General features: G+C 39.7%; 1 protein-coding gene across 23 annotated transcripts in view; it reads left to right on the forward strand.

Annotated features, from left to right (window-relative positions):
• The window catches only part of ATXN2 (ataxin 2), a 132,062-nt gene that overhangs the window by 44,835 nt on the left and 61,776 nt on the right, over positions 1-25,451 (forward strand). For 12 of the 23 annotated variants that reach the window (XM_032602913.1, XM_032602915.1, XM_032602920.1 and 9 more), the window contains exons 6-10: positions 4,382-4,423; positions 19,191-19,315; positions 22,122-22,213; positions 22,702-22,899; positions 24,370-24,548. In XM_032602913.1, the coding sequence (XP_032458804.1) occupies positions 4,382-4,423; positions 19,191-19,315; positions 22,122-22,213; positions 22,702-22,899; positions 24,370-24,548 (636 nt within the window). The remainder of the gene's footprint in view (positions 1-4,381; positions 4,424-19,190; positions 19,316-22,121; positions 22,214-22,701; positions 22,900-24,369; positions 24,549-25,451) is intronic. The other 11 variants (XM_032602908.1, XM_032602910.1, XM_032602909.1 and 8 more) reach the window with 1 other exon arrangement.

Raw genomic sequence — 25,451 nt, forward strand, 5'->3', positions numbered from 1 at the left:
AATTTAGTTATTTCTGAGATATACATTTTAAAGTAATAACTAGAATTATGACTTATAACATTATACCAGAACATAAAAGATGTTTAGGAATTTCATGTAATGTCTGAGACATTTATATTAACATATTTCTATACAAATAAACCAAAGAAAGTTTAGTATTAGTTGTTTTTTGGTTTGTTTTTTTATACTGCAGGTTCTTATTAGTCATCAATTTTATACACATCAGTGTATACATGTCAATCCCAATCGCCCAGTTCAGCATACCACCATCCCCACCCCACCGTGGCTTTTTCTCCTTTTGAATTATGGTTTTCTCGAGGTATTTTCCAGTAGTGGGATTGCTGAGTCATATAGTAGTTCTATTTTAAGTTTTTTAAGGAACCTCCATACTGTTTTCCATAGTGGTTGTATCAGTTTACATTCCCACCAACAGTGTAGGAGGGTTCCCTTTTCACCACATCCTTTCCAGCATTTATTGTTTCTATCTTTTTTGATATTGAACTCCATGAGCTGTTTGTGTATTTTGGTGATTGATCCTTTGTCTGTTGTTTCATTTGCAAATATTTTCTCCCATTCTGAGGGTTGTCTTTTGGTCTTGTTTGTGGTTTCCTTTGCTGTGCAAAAGCTTTTAAGTTTAATTAAGTCCCGTTTGTTTATTTTTGTTTTTATTTCTGTTATTCTAAGAGGTGGGTCAGAAAAGATCTTGCTGTGGTTTATGTCAAAGAGTGTCTTTCCTGTGTTTTCCTCTAAAAGTTTTATAGGAAACTTTTTTATGTCAAAGAGTGTCTGGTCTTACATTTAAGTCTTTAATCCATTTGGAGTTTATTTTTGTGTATGGTGTTAAGGAGTGTTCTAATTTCATTCTTTTACATGTAGCCGTCCAGTTTTCCCAGCACCACTTACTGAAGAGTCTGTCTTTTCTCCATTGTATGTTCTTGCCTCCTTTGTCATAAATTAGGTGCCCATATGTGCATGGGTTTTATCTCTGGGCATTCTACCCTGTACCATTGATCTATATTTCTCTTTTTGTGCTAGTACCATACTGTCTTGATTACTGTAGCTTTGTGGTATAGTTTATAGTCGGGGAGCCTGATACCTCCGTTTTTTTTTTTTTTCCCTCAAGATTGCTTTGGCTATTTAGGGTCTTTTGTGTTTCCATACGAATTGTAAGATTTTTTTATTCTAATTCTGTGAAGAATGCCGTTGGTAGTGTGATAGGGATTACAGTGAATCTGTAGATTGCTTTGGGCAGTATAGTCATTTTCGCAATATTGATTTCTTCCAATCCAAGAGCATGGTATATTTCTCCATCTGTTTATGTCATCTTTGACTTCTTTCATCAGTGTTTTATAGTTTTCTGAGTACAGGTCTTTTGCCTCCTTAGGCAGGTTTATTCCTAGGTATTTTATTCTTTTTGTTGCAGTGGTAAATGGGAGTGTTTCCTTAATTTCTCTTGCTGATTTTTCATTGTTGGTGTATAGGAATGCCAGAGATTTCTGTGCATTAATTTTGTATCCTGCAACCTTACCAAATTCAGTGATCAAATCTAATAATTTTCTGGTGGCATCTTTAGGATTTTCTATGTATAGTATCATGTCATCAGCAAGTAGTGACAGTTTTACTTCTTCTTTTCCAATTTGTATTCCTTCTATTTATTTTTCTCTTGATTGCCATGGCTAGGACTTCCAAAACTATGTTGAATAAGAGTGGTGAGGGACTTCCCTGATAGCGCAGTGGATGGGAATCCGCCTGCCAGTGCAGGGGACACAGGTTCGAGCCCTGGTCCAGGAGGATCCCACATGCTGCGGAGCAACTGAGCCCACGTGCCGCAACTGCTGAAGCCCGTGTGCCTAGAGCCCGTGCTCCACAGCAAGAGAAGCCTGCGCACTGCAATGAAGAGTAGCCCTCACTCGCTGCAACTAGAGAAAGCCTGCGCACAGCAATGAAGACCCAATGCAGCCAAAAATAAATAAATTAATTAATTAAAAAAAGAAAAAGAAAAGAGTGGCGAGAGTGGGCATCCTTGTCTTGTTCCTGATCCTAGTGGAAATGCTTTCAGTTTTTCACCATTGAGTATGATGCTTGCTGTGGGTTTGTCATATATGGTCTTTATTATGTTGAGGTAGGTTCCCTCTATGCCCATTTTCTGGAGAGTCTTTATCATAAATGGGTGTTGAATTTTGTTCAAAAGCTTTTTCTGCATCTATTAACATGATCATATGGGTTTTATTCCTTAATTTATTAATGTGGTATATCACATTGATTGATTTGCATATATGAAGAATCCTTGCATCCTTGGGATAAATCCCACTTGATCATGGTGTATGATCCTTTTAAAGTGCTGTTGGATTCTGTTTGCTAATATTTTGTTCAGGATTTTTGCATCTATGCTTATCAGTGATACTGGTCTGTAATTTTCTTTTTTTGTGATTTTTTTTTTTCTGGTTTTGGTATCAGGGTGATGGTGGCTTTGTAGAATGAATTTGGGAGTGTTTCTCCCTTTGCAGTTTTTTGGGAGGGTTTGAGAAGGATCTGTGTTAGCTCTTCTGTAAATGTTTGATTGAATTCACCTGTGAAGCCATCTGATCCTGGACTTTGGTTTGTTGGAAGATTTTTAATTACGGTTTCAATTTCATTACTTGTGATAGGTCTGTTTATATTTTCTAATTCTTCCTGGTTCAGTCTTGGAAAATTGTACCTTTCCAAGAATTTGTCCATTTCTTTGTGGTTGTCCATTTTATTGGCATGTAGTTGTTTGTAATAGTCCTTTGTATTTCTTCAGTGTCAGTTGTGATTTCTCCTTTTTCATTTCTAATTTTATTTATTTGTGTCCTTTCCCTTTTTTTCTTGATGAGTCTAGCTAAGGGTTTATCAAGTTTGTTTATCTTCTCAAAGAACCAGCTCTTAGTTTTATTGATCTTTGCTGTTGTTTTCTGTTTCATTTATTTCTGCTCTGATCTTTATGATTTCTTCCCTTCTACTGACTTCGGGTTTTCTTTGTTCTTCTTTCTCTAGTTCTTTTAAGTGTAGGGATAGATTGTTTATTTGAGATTTTTCTTGTTTCTTGAGGTGAGATTGAATTTCTATAAACTTCCCTCTTAGAACTGCTTTTGCTGCGTCCCATAGGTTTTGGGTCGTCGTGTTTTCATTGTCATTTGTTTCAATGTATTTTTTAAATTTCTTCTTTGATTTCTTCAGTGATCTCTTGATTATTTAGTAGTGCACTGTTTGGCCTCTGTGTATTTGTGGGGTTTTTTTACAGTTTTTTTCCTGTAATTGATTTACAGTCCTATAGCGTTGTGGTCAGAAAAGAAGCTCGATACGATTTCAGTTTTCTTAAATTTTCCGAGGTTTGCTTTGTGACCCAAGATGTGATCTATCCTAGAGAATGTTCTGTGTGCACTTGAGAAGAAAGTGTATTCTGCCACTTTTGGGTGGAATGTTCTATAAATATCAGTTAGATCTATCTGATCTGTTGTGTCATTTAAAGCTTGTGTTTCCTTATTTATTTTCTGTTTGGATGATCTGTCCACTGGTGTAAGCGGGGTGTTAAAGTCCCCTACTATTATTGTGTTACTGTCGATTTTTTCTTTCATGGCTGTTAGCATTTGCCTTATGTATTGAGGTGTTCCTGTGTTGGGTGCATAAACATTTGTAATTGTTATATCTTCTTCTTGGATTGATCCCTTGATCATTATGTACTGTCCCTCCTTATCTCTTGTAATAGTCTTTATTTTAAAGTCTATTTTATCTGATAGGAGTGTTGCTACTCCAGCTTTCTTTTGATTTCCATCTGCATGGAATATCCTTTTCCATCCCTTCACTTTCAGTCTGTATGTGTCCCTAGGTCTGAAGTGGGTCTCTTGTAGGCAGCATATATATGGGTCTTGTTTTTGTATCCATTCAGCCAGTCTGTGTCTTTTGGTTGGGCCATTTAATCCGTTTACATTCAGTGTTACCAATATGTATGTTCCTATTACCATTTTCTCAATTGTTTTGGGTTTGTTTTTTATGGGTCTTTTCCTTCTCTTGGCGTTTCCTGCTTAGAGAAGTTTCTTTAGCATTTGTTGTAAAGCTGGTTTGGTGGTGCTGAATTCTCTTAGCTTTTGTTTGTCTGAAAAGCTTTTGACTTCTCTGTCGAATCTGAATGAGATCCTTGCTGGGTAGAGTAATCTTGGTTGTAGGTTTTTCTCTTTCATCACTTTAAGTATACCTTGCCACTCCCTTCTGTCCTGCAGAGTATCCACTGAAAGATCAGCTGATAACCTAATGGGGATTCCTTTGTGTGTTATTTTTTGTTTTTCCCTTACTGCTTTTAATGTTTTATTCTTTGAATTTAATTTTTGCTCGATTAATATGTGTCCTGGTGTGTTTTTCCTAGGGTTTATCCTGTATGGGACTCTCTGTGCTTCCTGGACTTCAGGTGACTATTTCCTTTCCCATGTTAGGGAAGTTTTCCACTATAATCTCTTGAAATATTTTCTCAGACCCTTTATTGTTCTCTTCTTCTTCTGGGACGCCTGTAATTGGAATGTTGGTCTGTTTAGTGTTGTCCCAGAAGTCTCAGAGATTGTCTTCAATTCTTTTTATTCTTTTTTCCTTATTCCACTCCTTGGCAGCTATTTCTGTCATTTTGTCTTCCAGCTCACTTATTCATTCTTCTGCCTCTGTTATTGATTCCTTCTAGTGTATTTTTCATTTCAGTTATTGTATTGTTCACCTCTGTTTGTTCCTTGGTTCTTCTATATCTTTGTTAAACATTTCTTGTATTTTTTCAATCTGTGCTTCCATTGTATTTTCGAGATTCTGGATCATCTTTACTATCATTACTCTGAATTCTTTTTCAGGTAGATTGCCTATTTCGTCTTTATTTATTTGGTCTTGTAGGTTTTTTACCTTCTTCATCTGTGACATGTTTTTTTGCCATCTCTCTTTTTTTTTTTTTTTTTTTTTTTTAATGAGTGGGATTGTGTTTCTGTTTCACTGGTTGTTTGGCCTGAAGCTTCCACCACTATTGGGTAGAGCTGGGTAGGTTATTGGGTAGAGGTGGGTCTTGGTGCTGAGATGAGGAACTCTGTGAGACCTCACTCTGATGAATATTCCCTGGGGTCTGAGGTTCTCTGTTAGTCCAGTGGTTCGAACTCGGAGCTTCCACCGCAGGAGCTTCTGCCTGAACCCAGGCTCGTGAATCAAGATCCCGCAAGTCATGTGGGGCAGCAAAAAAAAAAAGAATTAAAAAGAGAACAATAACAAAATAAAAAATAAAATTAGACTAGGAAACTAACAGATGTTAGAAAGAATGTAAAAATAATAATACAGATGAATCAGCAACCGGAAAGTACATCAGTACCGCAGTAGTAAAAAAGAGAAAGGGAAAAGGAAAAAAACAAGGGGGGTGGGGGGGGGAAGGCCTTGGCCCTGGAGAGCAGGGCCTAAACAAGGGTGAGGTTTGGGTGGTGGGCAGAGCCAATGCTCAGGACCCACAGGGCTGGAAGGAACAGAAGGGGCCCAGGTGTGCCCCCCACCCCTGGTCTCAGGGCAGGGGACCTCACCTGGGAGCCCAGCAGCCTTCCTGGGCTCGAGTGGGCACGACAAAGGCCCTCCTCTCCTCTCACCTGCTCCTCTGGTCTGAGTTCTGGGAGGGCTCCTCCCGCCTGCCTCTGCTGATCTCTTGGGCCTCCCTCCTGTGCCCCCAGGACCAGTGTGGCTGGCTGGGGGTGGGAGGGGGGGGCCTTGGAGGGCAGGGGACTGGCCTGGGAGTTCAGCAGGTTCCCCAGGGCAGTCGCCCTCTGCCCTTCTCCTGCTCCCCCTGGACGGCCCCTCCCACCTGCCACTCCTGATCTCCTCAGCCTCCCTCCTGTGCCCCCAGGACCCATGTGGCCTGGATGGGGCTTTGTGCGGGGGGAACTGGCTTGAGAGCTCAGCAGGCTCCACTGCCCGAGTGGGCCAGGTGATTGCCCTCTGCTCCTTTCCTGCTCTTCCTGGAGAGCCCCTCCCATCTGCCTCTCCTGATCTCCCTGGCCTCAGGGGCACCAATCTTGTTTGGCCTCCATTTCTCTCCCCTTGGTCCCCCTACATCCCACTGGTTCCCTCTGGGGTTCCTCCTGTCTTCTTAGGGGTCAGAGTTCCCCACCAGCAGCCGGCAGGCACCCTAGTTCAAGGGAGATGCTAAGTCTGTGTCTTCCCACACCACCATCTTGACTCCTCCCCCCAGCAGCATTTTAAGTGATAAAATTTCTGAACAATTTCAGCTCAACTTTTAATTTAGCTAATTTAAGGTTTTAAGAAAATTGCTTTTCAGATGTTAAATTACTAATTATAGTGCCTTTATGTTACATAAAGGGCCCAGTAAAACTAAGGTGAAATATTTTATCTTAAAAATGTTTTGCCGGGCTTCCCTGGTGGCGCAGTGGTTGAGAGTCCGCCTGCCGATGCAGGGGACACAGGTTCGTGCCCCGGTCCGGGAAGATCCCACATGCCGCGGAGCGCCTGGGCCCGTGAGCCATGGCCGCTGAGCCTGCGCGTCCGGAGCCTGTGCTCCGCAACGGGAGAGGCCACAACAGTGAGAGGCCCGCGTACTGCAAAAAAAAAAAAAAAAAAAAAAAATGTTTTGCCTAAAGTTTTAACTAGGGAATCCAATTTGTACATCTCACAAACAGAGTTTATTAGTTGGGAAAATAAGAACTATTGCATATTTATTTATTTGTTTATTTACTTTTGGCCATGCTGTGCCACATGCATGCATGCGGAATCTTAGTTCCCGGACCAGGGATCGAACCCTTGCCCCCTACAGTGGAAGTGCAGAGTCTTAACCACTGGACCGCCAGGGAAGTCCCCAGAACTACTGCTTTTTAATATTTAAGTAGGATATGTTTTTCTCTCAGGAATATTTTTTTATCTCATTTTATCATAGTACTATAAAATTTTGTAATTCGTTTTGTATAGGAAGAATATCAGATTTCTTCATTATTGATGCATGCTGGTGCAGATTGGTGCTGCCTAAATAGAGCTTCTGGGTCCAATTACTTTATTCAAACTTGTGATAAAGTATATTGTAACATCAAAAGCATTTGTATGGTTGTTTGTCGTGGAAGCCCTGTATCCTTTGCACTTTCTGAATGGTGCACCGATCGAGATGTCTGTCCTGTTGTTTAGTCATATTCTAGGCTTTTCCATTGGTTTCCATCAGAGGAACAGAAACACAAATTAATTTGTAAATTGTATTTTTAACAAGAACAGAACTTAGGTATTTGCTTTTCCACATCAGTTAATTCTTTCCAAACTTTGGTCAAAGGGGTACTTAGGTCAGATCTCAGAAAAGAACAAAAGAAAATGATTTGGGTGGTTTGGTTTGATTCTAACTAGAAAACCATAGAGTCTCTCTTTAAATTTTTAGTTAATTTATTTTTAACACACGGAGTGATGTTTGGACTGAAAATAAGAGACTCTTAACATGATACACGGTACTTTTCCTTGAAGCTGCTTGTTGCTCAGGAAAGAACTTCTTCATGTGGCATACTGTGTTTCTTAGAGCTCATTATTGCTGCTTTTCCTCTCCTGTATTTGCACTTTTGAAGCTGACATCCTTGAGCTCTCTTGCCTACTTCAGCTGTTCCAGTAGTCTCCATCTCAGTTCTCTTGCTAAGGCTCTGTCATTTCTTCCTTGAATGGTAAATTTACTTTGCGTTACAGGACTCAGAAACTTTCTGTAATGATCCCAGTCAAAGTAACTATTGCTCTAGGGTATATTATTTTGTTGTCAGACATCTCATCCCTTGTTAAAAAATCTACAGTGACCACTGTTGCTTACAGAATAAAGTTGGGATGCCATACCTTGGCATTCAGGGCCCTCCCCAGTGGAACTTCTTTTTCAACCTCATCTCTCATTATTCCCCAGTATTAATCCGCTTCTTGACCTAAGGTGGTGTTTTCTGCATGCTAGATATTCTTCTCTCCATTTTTGAGCTTGGTTATCTTACTGCTGGATTTATTCTCCACTCTGAATATCTTCCTTCCTAACTAGAATTTTAGATACTTTTTCAAGACCAAGCTCAAATCTCCTTTCCTCTTTAGAGTCTTCCCTGACCTTCCCAGCTCACTGTGGTCTGTTATGATTGCGTATAACAATGTATTCTAAGCTTTACTACATTTTATTTTCAGCACAGAATAGTTTGTTCCCCCCTACCCCCAAGGAAATCTCATGCTGAATCCCACTTATAAGGCAGTGCTGGGGGAGGGGATTGGGAATTATCCTAGAACCTTACTTATTCAGCTTTTGCTCTGTCTGCTCAGGTACCCTTAAGAAATCAGATTTCATGGCGCACAGTTGAAAAATCAGTTGTCTTACCTCATGTACTGAACACTCAGCTTTACAAAGCAGTGTATATCTTTTTGTGAGTGTATTTTGTCTCTCCCAATGCATTATAATTTTCTGGAGTTCAGACATCATGTTTATAGAACCTAGGGATGTGTACACCCTGTGGTATCTAGCATAATGCCTTACAGATATGTAGTAGGTACTCAATGTATACTGATTGTTTCAATTGATATTTTTAAAGTTTTATAGGTCTTTACATACACTGCACCCAAGCCAGGGAAAAACTAGTAGTTTTTGGTGTTTCTTTTTTTTTCTTCCTTACGTAGACATTGCCATAGACAACTGGTAATTACCACTCATTTCCAGGAAACTCAAGAAAGCAATTATTCCTAGCCAGACTAAAAGCAGCTTTCCTATAACATGACATATCCAGAGTATATTTTTCTGACAAAAGGTTGCTTCTAGTAGGCATTTTAATACCCTTTTGAAATACAGAAAACAAAATCCCAGGTGCTAACTTTGAAAACAAGACCCAAATGATTCTGGTACAAGTGAGAAAAGTCAGAAGCACAGGTAAGGGAGTGTGAAGTATTAGAACATGCATGCGGGCTGTTTTGAAGGTCTTTTTTTTTTTTTTTTTTTGCGTTACGCGGGCCTCTCACCATTGTGGTCTCTCCCGTTGTGGAGCACAGGCTCTGGACGCACAGGCTCAGCGGCCGTGGTTCACGGGCCCAGCCGCTCTGCAGCATGTGGTATTCTCCCGGACTGGGGCACGAACCCGCGTCCCCTGCATCAGCAGGTGGACTCTCAACTGTGCCACCAGGGAAGCCCTTGAAGGTCTTTTAAAGTAATTAATTTGCCTTAGTTGCTGTGTATGTTAGAAATGCATACATACTTGAATTTATGTCAAAGGACACAATATTCATTTGTGAAGAACAGTATGAAATCAACTTTACTTCAGTTCAGTTTGAAATCATACGAGTAAAAGATCCTACACCTTAGAGATTAGCTTATTTTATTTTTGTGCTAACCAGGGTAGAAATAAACCCCTTTCTACTTATGGGTCACAAAACTCATTTTCCTTGTTCAAGTACCCTAGAGGCAAATATATGATTAGGTAGTTCTCTGTTTGGAAAAATGACATTCTTTTCTAGTAAGATAAGAAATTATTTTTTAAATTTTCAAAATTTTGAGTAAAATGCAGGGTGCAGGTGGTTGGCCTATTGTTCTTAATTTTGTCATGTTGGTCTGTCCTGTCCTGTGGAATGTTGTTAGGTGTTGCATGGATTTGCTCACCAGTGCGTTCTTTATTGTAACATCTCCATCTATTAGAAAGTCATGGTTTTGCCATTATTTGCTTATATTTTATTTGCACAAAAGACTTTTTTAAAAAATTTAATTTTTTTGGTTGTGCCCTGTGGCTTGCAGGATCTTAGTTCCCCAACCAGGAATTGAACCAATGCCCTTGGCAGTGAAAGTGGGGCATCCTAACCACTGGACTGCCAGGGGATTCTCCCAAGAGACTTTTAAAGACAGGTGTTTGGTCAAGAATTCTAGCTGCTGGGACAAGAAGATTTTATGAGCAGGGAAGTCTTTGTTGCCTGTTTGTAGGGGACATGTGCTATAGAGATGGATCCTGATTTTCTGTCCTGACCCTATCATGTGTGAAGTCAGGATGACCTGTGTTTTGTTTTTCAACACTTTATACTAGTTCTTCCTGATTCATTTTCTCCTTTAAAGCTTAAAGTTGAAGAAAAAACTGAGTTTTGTGGATGTAACCTCAAAGACTTGAATTTTGTGGTTACATAACTGTCATCATATGGTGTATCAAACAAACTACTTCCAACATTTTAAATGTTAAATAGTTCTGCTTAATAGGCCCAGAATTATGATTAGAAAATAGTTGTGGTTGTTCAAAATGAACATTATCCACTTCTGCATTTTTTAATAGGCAGGTGCTATTGTCTGATTCATATTGTAATGTAATTATAACTTCTTGGTATTTAGAAGAGAGGGGTATATACATTTGGAATGTATTTAAGTTTCCCATAGTTTTGTGGCTAAGACCCTTAATATCTTCAAATGTTAGTTTGCAAATGGTAGATTTTGCAAAATTTTTATTTTCAAGTTGATCATTTGGAGCAGAACACTATTCCTGCAGAAATTTAGCTCTGTTACTTCAATATCATTCATTTCCATCTTATTTTAGCAGCCTGCTTTCATGACTTTGTCATCACTTCTAACTGCTTCTCTTCCAGAATGCCCTCCCAAGATCTACTCTGACCATAGCCACCTTGACCTTTACTCTTCTACTCCTTTTCTTGTTACCTCTCACAGGGCTCTCTGACCCTTCCCTGGCCTTCCATTTTTAAACTCCTCTCTGTCTACTCCTTCAGCTAAGTAAAGGAGTGTGGCTGGGGAAAATACCATTGTGGTGCTGGTTAGTTAGGAATGTAGGGTTTCTAGCTCCTGCTGGAGCTTCAGCTCAGCAGACCCTTTTCTAGCCTGTTTCTGCAACCCTAATTAATGAGTACCACCTCCAGTTCCTTACTCTGTTTACCTCATTTCCTTTATCCACAGCAGAATGCTCTTTCTTCCCTTTTTTTTTTTTTTTTTTTTTTTTTTTTGCGGTATGCGGGCCTCTCACAGTTGTAGCCTCTCTCGTTGCGGAGCACAGGCTCCAGACGCGCAGGTTCAGCGGCCATGGCTCACGGGCCCAGCCACTCCACAGCATGTGGGATCTTCCTGGACCGGGGCACGAACCCGTGTCCCCTGCATCGGCAGGTGGACTCTCAACCACTGCACCACCAGGGAAGCCCAGCTTTCTTCCTTCTTTTTAGAACACATAGCTAGTGTTCTTAACCTGGATCCATGGATTTCCAAATGGCTCATGGAGAAGATTCAGGGCATTGATGAACTTGGGTGGGAAAAAATATCACATCTTTATTTTCATTAATCTTTAATTGAAATGGAGCCTTTCTTTCTTTTTTTTTTTTTAAGATGTTGGGGGTAGGAGTTTATTAATTAATTTATTTTTGCTGTGTTAGGTCTTCGTTTCTGTGCGAGGGCTTTCTCGAGTTGTGGCAAGCGGAGGCCACTCTTCATTGCGGTGTGCAGGCCTCTCACTATCGCGGCCTCTCTTGTTGCGCAGCACAGTCTCCAGACGCGCAGGCTCAGTAGTTGTGGCTCACGGGCCTAGTTGCTCCGCGGCATGTGGGATCTTCCCAGACCAGGGCTCGAACCCGTGTCCCCTGCATTGGCAAGCAGATTCCCAACCACTGCACCACCAGGGAAGCCCGAGAAAATATTTTTTTTAATTGTTGAAAAATGTCACAGTATTAATAATTAATCAAAACAGAACAATATCATTGAAATAAGTTTTTTTAGTTATCTGGGATGTCAGTGTTTGAGAAAAAGTAGATTTAATTGAGAGATGAAATGGGTAGCTGAGGATTTTGGTGAAGACTTTTCTGAAAGTACATTTGAGGGCTTCTGATGTCAAGTCTGATAATGATTTTTTAATTTCATTCACTTTTATGTCATTTTGTAGTTACAATTTTAAATTTATTTTTATTAACTTAAAGCCTGTCACTAGCACATTAGTTTTTTCACCACTATTCTGGCCATTTAAAAAAATCTCAGACAACTTTGATTTTTCATAGTCCTAATTGACTGAGGATATATTGATAGAAGAGGAAAAGTTGAGCAGAGAACATTTATTTCCTGGGTGTGGGGCTGAAGAATGCCTAAGAGAGAGGCTGCGCATTGGTTGAGACATTTCTTTCTGATTACCACCAGGTGGCAGCACTGGCTCAGGACGACTGGGTTTCTGCCCTGAATCAGAAGGAAGGGAAGGTTTAGAGGCAGGTGACAACATTATGCCCTTTCCCTCTGTCTTCCCCTTTCCCTAAATTGGATGTCATAAGGCCGGGAATGAAGCACATCTTCGTTATATTTTATTATCTGATCATTTTATTGTTTTCTTTTTTTCTTTCTGTGCTTGTAGTTCCTTCAGAAACAGGTGACGTTTTTCTGCCAGTCACATTGTATTCTTGCTTCTTGCTTTTATAATGCTTTTGCTTCTTATTGTAGAGGATAATGGAAAATTAATATATTCTGACTTTATGGCATTGGAAAATCTGCACACAAATTCGCACAATTGCAATTAGATTATAGCCAGTTGATTTTCTGAATTTTGCAGAAATCCTGGCAATAACATTTTACTGTTTAATACCAACAATGATTTTTCAAAAACCTAAACATGGCTGTTAATAAAATAACATATTCAGGATTTACAGTAGTAGATAATGGTAATAGTGTAGAATGGAATATCCTGGTCTTGCTTCCTTCTAACTAATGATACTATGTTGACCTGAAATACAGTATTTAGGATCAGGCTTTTCCCCGCCATCTTGACACTTTAGCCTCATTTTGCTGATTCTCTACTTCTGCACATCTTATGCACGTCTTTCCCTAAACCATTTGCTCATCTTTATTTATTTTTTGGGGGGGATTTATATCAACTTTATTTCAACTTTCCATATTTTTTATGACATGTGCATTATTGTTTCATCGCTTTCAAACCTGCCTCATGTTTTTCACAGTTAACTTTGATTTATTCGTGTGAGCAGACTTGAATCAAAGCACTACATTTACTAATGATGGTAGATTCTTCTGAAGCTCTTTTCTTAAACATCTTTATTGGAGTATAATTGCTTTACAATGGTGTGTTAGTTTCTGCTGTATAACAAAGTACATCAGCCATACATATACATATATCCCCATATCTCCTCCCTCTTGCGTCTCCCTCCCACCCTCCCTATCCCACCCCTCTAGGCGGACACAAAGCACCAAGCTGATCTCCCTGTGCTATGTGGCTGCTTCCCACTATCTGTTTTACATTTGGTAGTGTATATATGTCCATGCCACTCTCTCACTTTGTCCCAGCTTACCCTTCCCCCTCCCTGTGTTCTCAGGTCCATTCTCTATGTCTGTGTCTTTATTCCTGTCCTGCCCCTAGGTTCTTCAGAACCTCTTTTTTTCTTTTTTAGATTCCATATATATGTATTACCATATGGTATTTGTTTTTCTCTTTCTGACTTACTTCACTCTGTATGACAGTCTCTAGGTCCATCCACCTCACTACAAATAACTCAATTTCGTTTCTTTTTATGGCTGAGTAATATTCCATTGTATATATGTGCCACATCTTCTTTATCCATTCATCTGTCGATGGACACTTAGGTTGCTTCCATGTCCTGGCTGTGGTAAATAGAGCTGCAGTGAACATTGTGGTACATGACTCTTTTTGAATTATGGTTTTCTCAGGGTATATGCCCAGTAGTGGGATTGCTGGGTCACATGGTAGTTCTATTTTTAGTTTTTTAAGGAACCTCCATACTGTTCTCCATAGTGGCTATATCAGTTTACATTCCCACCAGCAGTCATTTGCTCATCTTTAAAAAGGGACTTTCTTTGGGGGAAATTTTAAAATTAAGGAATATCATTCCTTAATAATAGATACATACTTTTGTGTTTTCCCTCCCCTGCTTTTCTGCCCTCAGAGGAAAATGTGATGCTAAGTAACAATCTGTGAACAGTTAATTCCTTTATAAGGTTGGTATTGTAAACAGAAGATTTAACATGAAAATGTAGCATTAAAAAAATTAGGTTAATAATGGCCTCTTAATACCACCTAAATTGTAATTAGCAGAGTATAACTTGGTTCAGTGAAGTTTTAAATGCTTGCTTTTTCACATTGGCTCCCTGTTCGGGATTCTTTTTTTTTTTTTTTTTTTTTTTTTTAAATATTCTTTTTTCTTTAAACCCCACATTTGTTTATTTATTTATTTTTGGCTGTGTTGGGTCTTCGTTTCTGTGCGAGGGCTTTCTCTAGTTGTGGCAAGTGGGGACCACTCTTCATCGCGGTGCACGGGCCTCTCACTATCGTGGCCTCTCTTGTTGCAGAGCACAGGCTCCAGACGTGCAGGCTCAGTAGTTGTGGCTCACGGGCCTAGTTGCTCTGCGGCATGTGGGATCTTCCCAGACCAGGGCTCGAACCCGTGTCCCCTGCATTAGCAGGCAGATTCTCAACCGCTGCGCCACCAGGGAAGCCCCCGGGATTCTTTTTGATTTTGTTTAAAATCATACTGATAGAAATATATTTAAGTTATTTTTATTGTATATTTCAGTCTTTCAATTTGAGGACAGTTTGGCTCAGTCCCTAGTCTTTCCTAAATACTTTGACATAGCACACGTACCCTACAATGATAAAAGTCCACTTATGTGGATCTGTTAAAAAAAATCTTCTATTCTGGGTTTTAATTTCTTGAATAAAAAACATATTTAATGCTGGGTTTCCATCTAAGTAAATGCTTAACTCATTTAAATATATGCTTTTCAAAAACTAGTGTGATTAAAACATTAACAGGATCTTAAATATGAATTAATAATCCGACTACTTCTTGTAGAACAGTGGTCCCCAGCCTTTTTGGCACCAGGGACCAGTTTCGTGGAAGACGATTTTTCCGGAGGTGGGTAGGGGATGGTTTCAGGATGATTCAAACGCATTACATTTATTGTGCACATTATTTCTATTATTATTACATTGTAATATATTATGAAATAATTATACAACTCACTATAATGCAGAATCAGTGGGAGCCCTGAGCTTGTTTTCCTGCAACTAGATGGTCCCATCTGGGGGTGATGGGAGACAGTGACACCTGAAGTGTGTTGCTTATGTCCAGTCTACTCTGTGATCTCGTTTTGGTCGCTGTCACTGCAGAAAACCCTGCTTCACAAAGATAGGATGTTGGAAATGGAAGCAGGCTTTTCAGTGCTTTTGTGGCAATCTCAGGATATTCCACCTTGACTTTAATAATCCAGAATGTATGGAGATTTGAAGTTGTCTCAAACATACTTTTAAGGCCACTGTCATTTGCAGTCTCAAGCAGTTGATCGTCTTTTAGCACGAACAAAGTTGATTCACCTGGTTTATTCACAAATGGGTCGCGGATCCATTCCTTCCCAGTTCGGGGGTCTTTTGTGTTTGGGAAGTAATGCTCAAACTCTTTTGAAAGCTGAGATAGGTGATCATGCATCAGCTAGGAGAAAGAAGGCCCTGGCTCAGTTTCTTTCAAAATCTCTGCTAATGTTTGAAACATGTCAAAAATCCCAGTGTTCACTTGTTGCCCCCATAATTCCAATTCAGCTTTGAATGCAGCCACCTTATCTGCCCACTTGGACACAGTTATCATTCTCCCTTCAAGTGACAGATTGAGTTTGTTGAGCAGGTTGAATATGCCACACAAGTAAGCAAGTTTTGCGACCCATTCTGTGTCACTGTAATGTGCTGCCAGTGGTGACTGTTTTGCTAAAAGAAATCTCTGGAGTGGCTCTCATAACTCAGAAACTCTGGCCAGTGATCTACCTTTGGAAAGCCATCTCACTTCTGTGTGTAAGAGAAGACATGTGTGCTCTGCGTCCATCTCCTCACAGAGCTGCGTGAGCAGACGTGAGTTAAGGGCATGTACTTTAATGTGGTTGATAATTTTAATCACATCCTGCAAGACGTTGTTAAGTTCAGGTGACATTTTTTGGCTAGCCAGCATTTCTTTATGGATGACACACGGTGTATAGACTGACATTCAGAGGAAACCTCTTTGACCCGACTAGTGAAACCAGAAAACCGTGCAGTCATGGCAGCCGCTCCATCCGTGCATATACCAACATAGAATGACCAGTTGAATTTTCCTGATGTGTAATCATTCAAAGACTTGAATAGTTCTGCAGCTGTGGTGGTGGTTGGCAACAAAAGTGCACATAACATATCATCACGCACATCCTCCTGAAAATTATATCGCACAAAAACAAGCGTTGTTGCCTTGTCAACATCGGTAGACTCGTCAACCTGGATTGTGTACCACAGCGACTCATTAATCCTCTCTAACAATTGTGCCTCAATATCCTCTGCTATTTCATCAATTCGTCTAGTTATAGTGCTAGCCGAAAGAGGAACACGTGCCACCTTTTGAACTGCAGCCTCTCCTAAAAGTTCACGACAAATGTCCTTAGCAGCAGGCAGGACACCAATAGTAAAGGGCTTCTTAGCTTTAGCAATGCGGTTAGCCGCTAAGAATGATGCTCTCAGTGCAGACACATTTGATGAAGTGGTGGCCTTCAGTAATTGCTTCTGTTCTTTGTGTTCACGTTTTTTTCTTTTGAAAAACTCCAAAGGCTTGTCTTTTAATTCAGGGCGCTTGGTCTCCATGTGGCAAAGCAGTTTTGAAGGTTTCATGACTTTGTTGGATAGCTGGTCGCCACATGTTATACAAGTGGGCTTGGAGAATGTGAATCACCTGTTGCAATGAACCCATAATTTAAGTAGGACTCTTGGTATTTTCTTTTCAGTGCAGCTTTCTTTTTGTTGGCAGTCTCAGAGTCTTCTGCTGTCTCATCATTGGGTCTTTCCCCCTTTTCAAAGAAGCTCTCCAGTGATGTTTGTTTTCTACTCATTTTGGCTAGGGTTAGCTTATGGGCTTACCAAAACTGACTGAGACAAGTGCACAGTGCGGGAAAGAGGCGCAGACAGAAGTGGTAATTAAAATAATGGGCGGGCCACGCACGGACTAAAATAAGTGTCGGATTCTGACTTAAAGCCTGCCACCAGATACAGCTGTACAATTGAAGTACGACAACTCACTTGCCCCTATAAAGCCTGCCACCGGATGCAGCTTAATTGTCACTTGCCACTCACTGGCAGGGTATTGATACGAGTCTGCAAGCACTTATGGTCTCTGTGCAGTCAAACCTCTCCGCTAATGATAATCTGTATTTGCAGCTGCTCCCCAGCGCTAGCATCACTGCCTCAGCTCCACCTCAGATCATCAGGCATTAGATTCTCATAAGGAGCACAAAACCTAGATTCCTCGCATGTGCAGTTCACAGGTTTGTGCTCCTATGAGAACCTAATGCTGCCGCTGATCTGACAGGAGGCGGAGCTCAGGCGGTAGTGGGAGTGATGCGGAGTGGCTGTAAATGCAGATGAAGCTTCTGTTGCTAGCCTTGCTCTCACCTCCTGCTCTGCAGCCTGGTTCCAGTACCAGTCTGTGGCCCGGGGGTTGAGGACCCCTGTTGTAGAAGATAACATGACTGGTTTATAATTTTTCTGTGGTCTAGTTTTTTGTTCTAATTTTGTGAGAATTAAAGTAGGGAATTTCAGCCACCTAATGTAAGTCATTATTTGATGTTTTTCTTGGAGCATCTCACATTCTTGAAAATACACATGGCAAAATCAGTTTTACCAAGAATTTCTGTAACTTTAAGATGATGTAGAGTAGAACTTGACTCAAGGCAAGTATCATATAAAGCCAAGTTTTTAGGGCCATCAGTGGCTTACAGCTGAAGATGGCATTATGAAGATAACATCAGTGGTTAGAACCTCTTAGCTTTTCCAAAATGCAGTCATCTTCCAGTGAATGCTAATCCCACTCGCAGCTGAGGCCTGCTGCTTTGGGGATCCCCCTTGGTACGCTCTTGGCTCTTATAATTGCTAGCAACAGGAGCCATGCTGCCTGATAGAGCTGGCAGCTAAGCCCATAGGTGCAGTTATGCTTTCATTCCCTAGTGTGCGTGAATACACACCCATATCCACTTATCCACCTGTAGTTTGAGATGAGAGGAGGTAAGAGCTAGCTAGGCTTATAGTGCCATACCTAAATTTGCTGGCTCAAGTTTCTTATTTCACCATCACCTTGCCCACTGGGGAGCCAATGACAGTTTTAGAAACAGTACCAAATCAGAAATCCCTCTGGAATTATCTCTTTTGAAAGAAACACAGGTGTTGATTTTTTCCCTTCCTCCTCCTCCTTGATGGCAGCTTGAAGTAAGAGTGAGGGTGTGGTGACTGGGAGCCAGTACTCTCTAGGAGAGCCAGATCAGCAGAAGTATTACTCCGCAGCCCTGTGCTAGGTGATACCCTATAGGTCCGGACATCTAAATGTAAGCCGGTATCTCCAAAGCATTTCCTAACACTGTCATTGCCCAAGTAGACCTTTATTTAGCTGGGTCCTAACTTCCAACTAGAGCTTTTCTTTTCTGGACAGCAGCTATGATATATATAGTTCCTGTCATGTGAGCATACTAATGCCATTCTGCTCTCACAGGCTAGTGCTTTTCAGTAACGTTAGCAGAGGAGGAGAGGAGGATACGTTAGGTGAGAAAGTATTGACAGGAAGTCCAGGTAGGCCTGCCACCTGAACCTTCTGGGGACAGGTAACACTGTGGGGCCTGAGCTTTGTATTGGAGTGCCTCTAGGGAAATACGGGTTCTGTGTGGGGGTGGGTCACTTCGAATGGCTTTAGTTACTAATGGCAACGGTATGTTAGGATACTGACCCCTGCATGTAGACGTGGATTTGGAAAGTTAAAAGATCAGCATACGTTTGGCTGAAGGAGCTCTGAGGGCATATCTAATTACTGGGTCTGTTAAACAAAAGAGATCTTGTTTTAGATGGATTGATAGAAAATTTCTGGATCAATTCTGAAACACAAAGCAATTATTTTTAATACAATTTATGATTTGTGTGACTACATTATAACATTTCATGTGGCTTAAAATTATATGGGTAAAACATACCTTCACCAGTAATCATCTATGATGCCATTTACTGAATTAAGTTTTTTGAAGGTTATAGTATTAGAAGCATTACACATCTGAAAGCATACTGTTAATGAATGCTATTCTTTCTGTATCAGAAATTCACTTTTCGTAATTATTTTTTAGCATACATCTCTGTTGATAAATCCATGTATGTATTCACGTAGCCCATTGTCTGGTTGTATGATCTTTCAACCAAAACCATCCTTTGCAGATGCTTTTACTGACTCTGCTATCAGTGCTAAAGTGAATGGTGAACACAAAGAGAAGGACCTGGAGCCCTGGGATGCAGGTGAACTCACTACCAGTGAGGAACTGGAGGCTTTGGAAAATGATGTTGTAAGCAAAATCTTTTCGATTAGTAACGCTATGGTCATGTGATATGGTATGACATCCTATCACTTGGTTTTAATTTAAGTATGTTGTTGTGAATATATTTAAAGTAGCAGTTTTATTGTGTAAATAGACTTTGCCCTAGGCAGTATATACAGAAAAATGTTTCTTTGGGATGCTTATGAATTATTTGTATGTTTTTAAAGTAAGTCCTAATAAGCAACATAAAAATTTAAATTGGAAACCATGGGAAACTAGAAATGCTGGCATGTTTTGCTTTGAGTACTCTGCAGAATAGGCAGCCTAAGGAAAGTGGTGTCTTGTCTGTTCACTTTACCTAGCGGCGAGGTCAAAGTGTGACTTTTAGGCTTCTTGTCTGTCAGAGAGGCACTCATTATTAAGATATATTGTTAGATTACATTAGAATTAAAGCAATAAGTAAATTTCTTTGTCTTAAAATTAGGAACATTCTCAACAAAAATCTATTTCCAGAAGGCTCTTGGCATATATTATTTTTACTTTTCCCATAACACATCATCTATAAATTAAATACTTAGTAATGACTCTGTCATTAGGATTCTGTAAATTCTGTTTCTAAACTGTGGAGATAGAAGCAAAAAGTCTCTTGCCAAAAATGAGTGTTTAGATAGTAAAATTTGAATGGGATGGGGGACTTCCCTGGCGGTCCAGTGATTAGAACTTCACCTTCCAATGTAGGGGGTGGCGTGTTTGATCCCTGGTCGGGGAGCTAGGATCCCATGTGCCTCATGGCCAAAAAACTGAAACATAAAACAGAAGCAATATTGTAACAGATTCAATAAAGACTTGTAAAAAAGTGGTCCACATCAAAAAAATCTTTAAAAAAAAAATTTCAAAGGGATGAAGAATCTTTCATTGAATATTACAGAAAAGTCTTATTTAACAAATCTGCGTTTGATGTTTAAGTCATTGTCTAGTTGCAAAACTGGCAATACATAGACAATGCATCATTATTAATTTTCAAACTTTTTAAAGAAGCACATATAACTGAATGTGAAGGTTCTCAGGTTTGTGCAGCACGTCACCTCTGTGGAGGATATGGAGAAGCAGGCACTCTTTTTGTTTTTTTTCTAATTGATAGCGAAGCAGTTAAATTGATAGACGTTTTCTAGAGAGTATTCTGGCAATATTTTATCAAAATTTAAAACACATATACACTTTATTTAATCTACGCTGGGTCTTAGTTGCAGCACGCAGGCTTCTTAGTTGTGGCATGCAGACTCTTAGTTGCGGCATGCATGTGGGATCTAGTTCCCCAACCAGGGATCGAAGCCGGGCCCTCTGCATTGGGAGCGTGGAGTCTTACCCACTGGACCACCAGGGAAGTCCCCACACATACACTTTGGTCCAGCAATTCTACCTCTGAGAATTTATCCATAAGACTTTCAAATAATTATGTATGAGGATTTTTTCACAGCATTTTATTCTAATAGTGAAAAATAGGAAACATCCTAACTGTCCATCAGTAGTGCATGGGTTAAATAGATTTATTGTACCTCCGTTCAGTTGAAGTACTGTATGTCCACTGGAAAGAAAGATATTCTGGGAAGATATCTAAAACTTACTAAAAGAAAAAGTAGGGCTTCCCTGGTGACGTGGTGGTTGAGAGTCTGCCTGCCGATGCAGGGGACACGGGTTCGTGCCCCGGTCTGGGAGGATCCCGCGTGCCGCAGAGCGGCTGGGCCCATGAGCCATGGCCGCTGAGCCTGTGCGTCCGGAGCCTGTGCTCCGCAACGGGAGAGGCCGCAACAGTGAGAGGCCTGTGTACCACAAAAAAAAAAAAAGAAAAAGCAAGTTGCAGAGAATTTTCAAAAAAGAAAGCTGATGATAATAACCATATTCTTATATATGTACAGAGAATGTCTGGAATTATGCCCAAGAAGTTGTTAATGGTGGTTATCTGTGCGCACTGGGATTGGCAGATTTTACTTTTCACTGGATGTCTTTCTGCACTGTTTAAATTTTTTACATGGAGCATATACTAAAAGAGCATATTTTAAAGCTTCCATAGGTAACTGATTTCCTACCCGCATGTGTTAGGCCGAAGTAGTTGATTTAGTGGTGGAATTACATTATAGTTTTATCTGGAGTAGCACAGAGGGAGCCAAGGTTAATGGGTGACCTTAGAGGCAAGTTTTAGTCTTGAAATTGCCATCAACATTGCTCAGATGACGCTGTGCCCTCTTCTGACATGGATAATGATAACCCCTTTCTACCAGTCAGACCTGATGATCAGTCAACTCAAAAAGGTTTCAGGTAAATACCTTGTAGAAAGGTCACCGTTAGGGAGTAGGGAAAGGAGAGAACCCTGACCTGAGGATATTTTATGAAGTAACTAAAATGTTCTGAACTTTTACTAATAACATCTCAAATAATTGTTTCGTATACAGTTGACCTTTGAACAGCACAGGTTTGAACCACACTGGTCCACTTATACGCATTTTTTTGCAATAGTAAATACTATAGTAATGCACTATCCAAGATTGGTTGAATCTACAGATTTTCGACTATGCCTGGAGTCAGTGACCCTAACACCCCACCCCCTGAATTGTTGAAGGTTCGACTGTAGTTATTTACCAACTTGTAGGAGCTGATGTGTAGAAGAAAGTTTTTCCTTAAGACATTTTTAAAGCAAATTTTTGCCTGTTTTTTAATTTTGCTAGATTTTGCTTGAATAGTACGATAGATATTGTTAATGTAGATATCGACTATAACTGAATTAAAGAAGACAAATACATTGTCATTTTGAAAAATGAGCTTCATTTTCTTCTAGTCTAATGGATGGGATCCCAATGATATGTTTCGATATAATGAAGAAAATTATGGTGTAGTGTCTACATATGATAGCAGTCTATCTTCATATACGTAAGTTTTAAAAGTTTGCTTTTGTTTTAATACATATTTGCCTTTGATTTTCATCAACCTAAATTATGATGTTGAATAAATGTTTCTGTTGGATTTTAAGTTAAACGATTATGTGAAAGAATTATCCTTTTACTACCTACGCTGATAAATTCCCATTAAAACAGGGATTAAATGTAGTTTACTTATACCCTAATTTTTTGCTCTAAATAAATTTTGTTTCATTTCTACACTGTAAAAACTCTAAATTGGTAAGTGCAGAGGTTATGGGGGAATAGTCAATTTAACCAGTTTTGGAAATGTTATATTCCTCTAGGGAAAAGGTAACAAGAAAAATCAAGTTTTGATTTATAAATAAATAGATGACTGTAGCTCTCTTACAGTTTTACCAGCATTTTAAACTCTGAACTCTCTTAATAGTTGATTGTGACAGATATGTAAACTATGACTGAAAAATACTCACTTTGCTTTTTCTTTTCTTCATGTTTCAGGGTGCCCTTAGAAAGGGATAACTCAGAAGAATTTTTAAAACGAGAAGCAAGGGCAAACCAGTTAGCAGAAGAAATTGAATCAAGTGCCCAGTATAAAGCCCGGGTGGCCCTGGAAAATGATGATAGGAGCGAAGAAGAAAAATACACAGCAGTTCAGAGAAATTCCAGTGAACGTGAGGGCCACAACATAAACACTAGGTATTTAAAGGAAATCATGATGCAGTATTTTGGATACACAACTCAAGGTCTGTGTGAGAAGGTGTATTATTATTATTATATTTCATCTTCCTTTAATCTAGCTTAGGTAGAGAATGCAAATAGAGTTGGTTTCAGGTTCTGTTAGAGAAAAGATTACAGTCATCTTGGAAAGTATTTTTTGAGCATCACCTCTGTGGAGCCAAGTGTTGGATATACAGTGATGAGCAAGTCGAGGTCTGGAAGAGCTTGTTAAAGAATAATGAACAGGTTGCGGGGGGAGTACATATAATTACAGTTCATTATGATTTCCTAGATTAGAGGGCTGGTCAGAATACTAGAAACATGCAAGTGAGGAGGAACTAGCATAACTTTGTGGGGTGAGAGAATGTCTAACAGAGGAGGTGATGTTTTGTGATAGGATAGTAGATCTGTCTGCCACTCAAAGAGACGTAAAACAGAGGAGTTCCTTGTATGATGAAAGACAGGTGAAAGAACTTGTCCAGTTCAGGGAAAACCTAGTTGTTTCATATGTCTGGAATACACAGTGTATGTTGAGGTTGCAGTGGTAACAGCTGGTGATAGGAACTGAGGTAGTGAAACTCTTTCTGTGTCATGTTAAAAAGCACCCTGTAGATAGGGGATGGCATGAACCAACTATGGGACATTGAGAATTGGCTGAGACATAGAGATCAGTTATTGTATTGAAGTAGTTCAAGTATGAGAACTTGGTGACCAATGAGACCAGAACCAGTGATAGAAAGGTTAGAAAAACCAGGGATGACCCTAAGTTTTATTTGATAACCAAGCAGATTGGTGGTTGTACTGGTAATGGCGGTAGAAAACATGGAGCAATCTTGAGGGGAGATAGAGTGAGTCCATTTGTGCAATTTACTGCATTTGAGGGGCTCACAGGTCCTCTATACATTTATTCATAAACATGTTGAGAAACAGCTGCTACATACCTGGTAGAATAAGATACACATTCTGTCTTCAAGGCACTCACAGCTTAGGAGTCGTGATTTGAATTAAAGTGTTCAGGGAGAGATGTTGAGACTGTGAGACTGACAGTGTGGATTTGGGGGATTGATGTTGAAGCCGTGAAAAACTAATGAACAGCCACCAAGAGAAGAGATCACAGAGAAAACAAAGTAGAGAAAACCAAGGAAGAACAGTTTCAAGAAGACAGATGTTGATTGATAGAAACAGCCATAAAGAGGCCAAGTGGATAAGAATGAATACACATCTGTTACATTTTGTCCTTAGCAGGAATATCTGAGGGAAAGGAAAGGCCAGAGGCTAGAGCTTAGAGTAAGATGGAAGAATAGGGGTGTCTGGAAGTGGGGCCATTTGGTTTTAAGTGTTTAACCTTTTAATAACAAGCATTCCCTTCTGCCTAAATTACTTTTAGATATGTTTCATTGGCCTGGTATCTATTAGCATAAAATGATTTAAAGGATCTCTCATTTTCAGGGAAAATAAATATATTCCTCCTGGACAAAGAAATAGAGAAGTCATATCCTGGGGAAGTGGGCGACAGAATTCACCGCGTATGGGCCAGCCTGGATCGGGCTCCATGCCATCGAGATCCACCTCTCACACTTCAGATTTCAACCCAAATTCTGGTTCAGACCAAAGAGTAGTTAATGGAGGCAAGTATTTTGACCAAATTTGTCAATGTCATTGATCAAATACATAGTTTTCTGAATATTTACAGTTTTACATTGTTGATAAGAACATGCATACCTTTAATGATTTCTGTGGAGTAGTTTTCACTTAATTTAAATTTGCCTTTGTGAATATCAAATTAGTAAAACTAGTAAAAATTAGTATGTTATTGGCATATACAGCATTTAGCATGATGAAATACTCATGTATTAAGATAAAGTGCTAAATGTAACCAAAGACATTCACTTGGCAAAAAGAACACTCCACATATGTGAAGAAATTGGAAACTTTGGGTAGGTTCTCAATTTTAAAAATATTGGATGATAAAATTATTTAGATATAGTTTACATGGAAAATCCCAATCTGTGTGAGACACTCAGTGGTTAATATAGATTCATTTTTATGAACTGTTTGTTTATATATTTATATTCTGCTTACTTCAAGAAAGGATTTGAGGTAACTTGCAATACAAGACACAATCAAGAGTCATGTGAAGATGGTGAAGAAAAAATGTGCTTAAAAAAAATAGAAACAACTCTTAGTGTAAGGGTGAATATTGTAGTTTAGCTTAAGTAAAATACAGAAACTTGAGTCTTTAGTAGGAAGATATTTTTTTCTATTCTGCCTCCATATATAGGTTAAATATAGCCCACGGGTCATGGATCTCTCATACAAGTCAGGGATATTGGACACAGTAGTGCCATAGACTGTATGGAACCATGGTAATTAATAATACTGATGGGGGACTTCCCTGGCAGTCCAGCGGTTAAGACTTGTGCTCCACTATTTACAATAGCCAGGACATGGAAGCAACGTAAGTGTCCCATCGACAGATGAATGGATGAAGAAGATGTGGCACATATATACAATGGAATATTACTCAGCCA

The sequence above is a fragment of the Phocoena sinus genome, chromosome 14 (genome assembly GCF_008692025.1).
Source record: "Phocoena sinus isolate mPhoSin1 chromosome 14, mPhoSin1.pri, whole genome shotgun sequence".
Lineage (NCBI taxonomy): Eukaryota > Metazoa > Chordata > Mammalia > Artiodactyla > Phocoenidae > Phocoena > Phocoena sinus.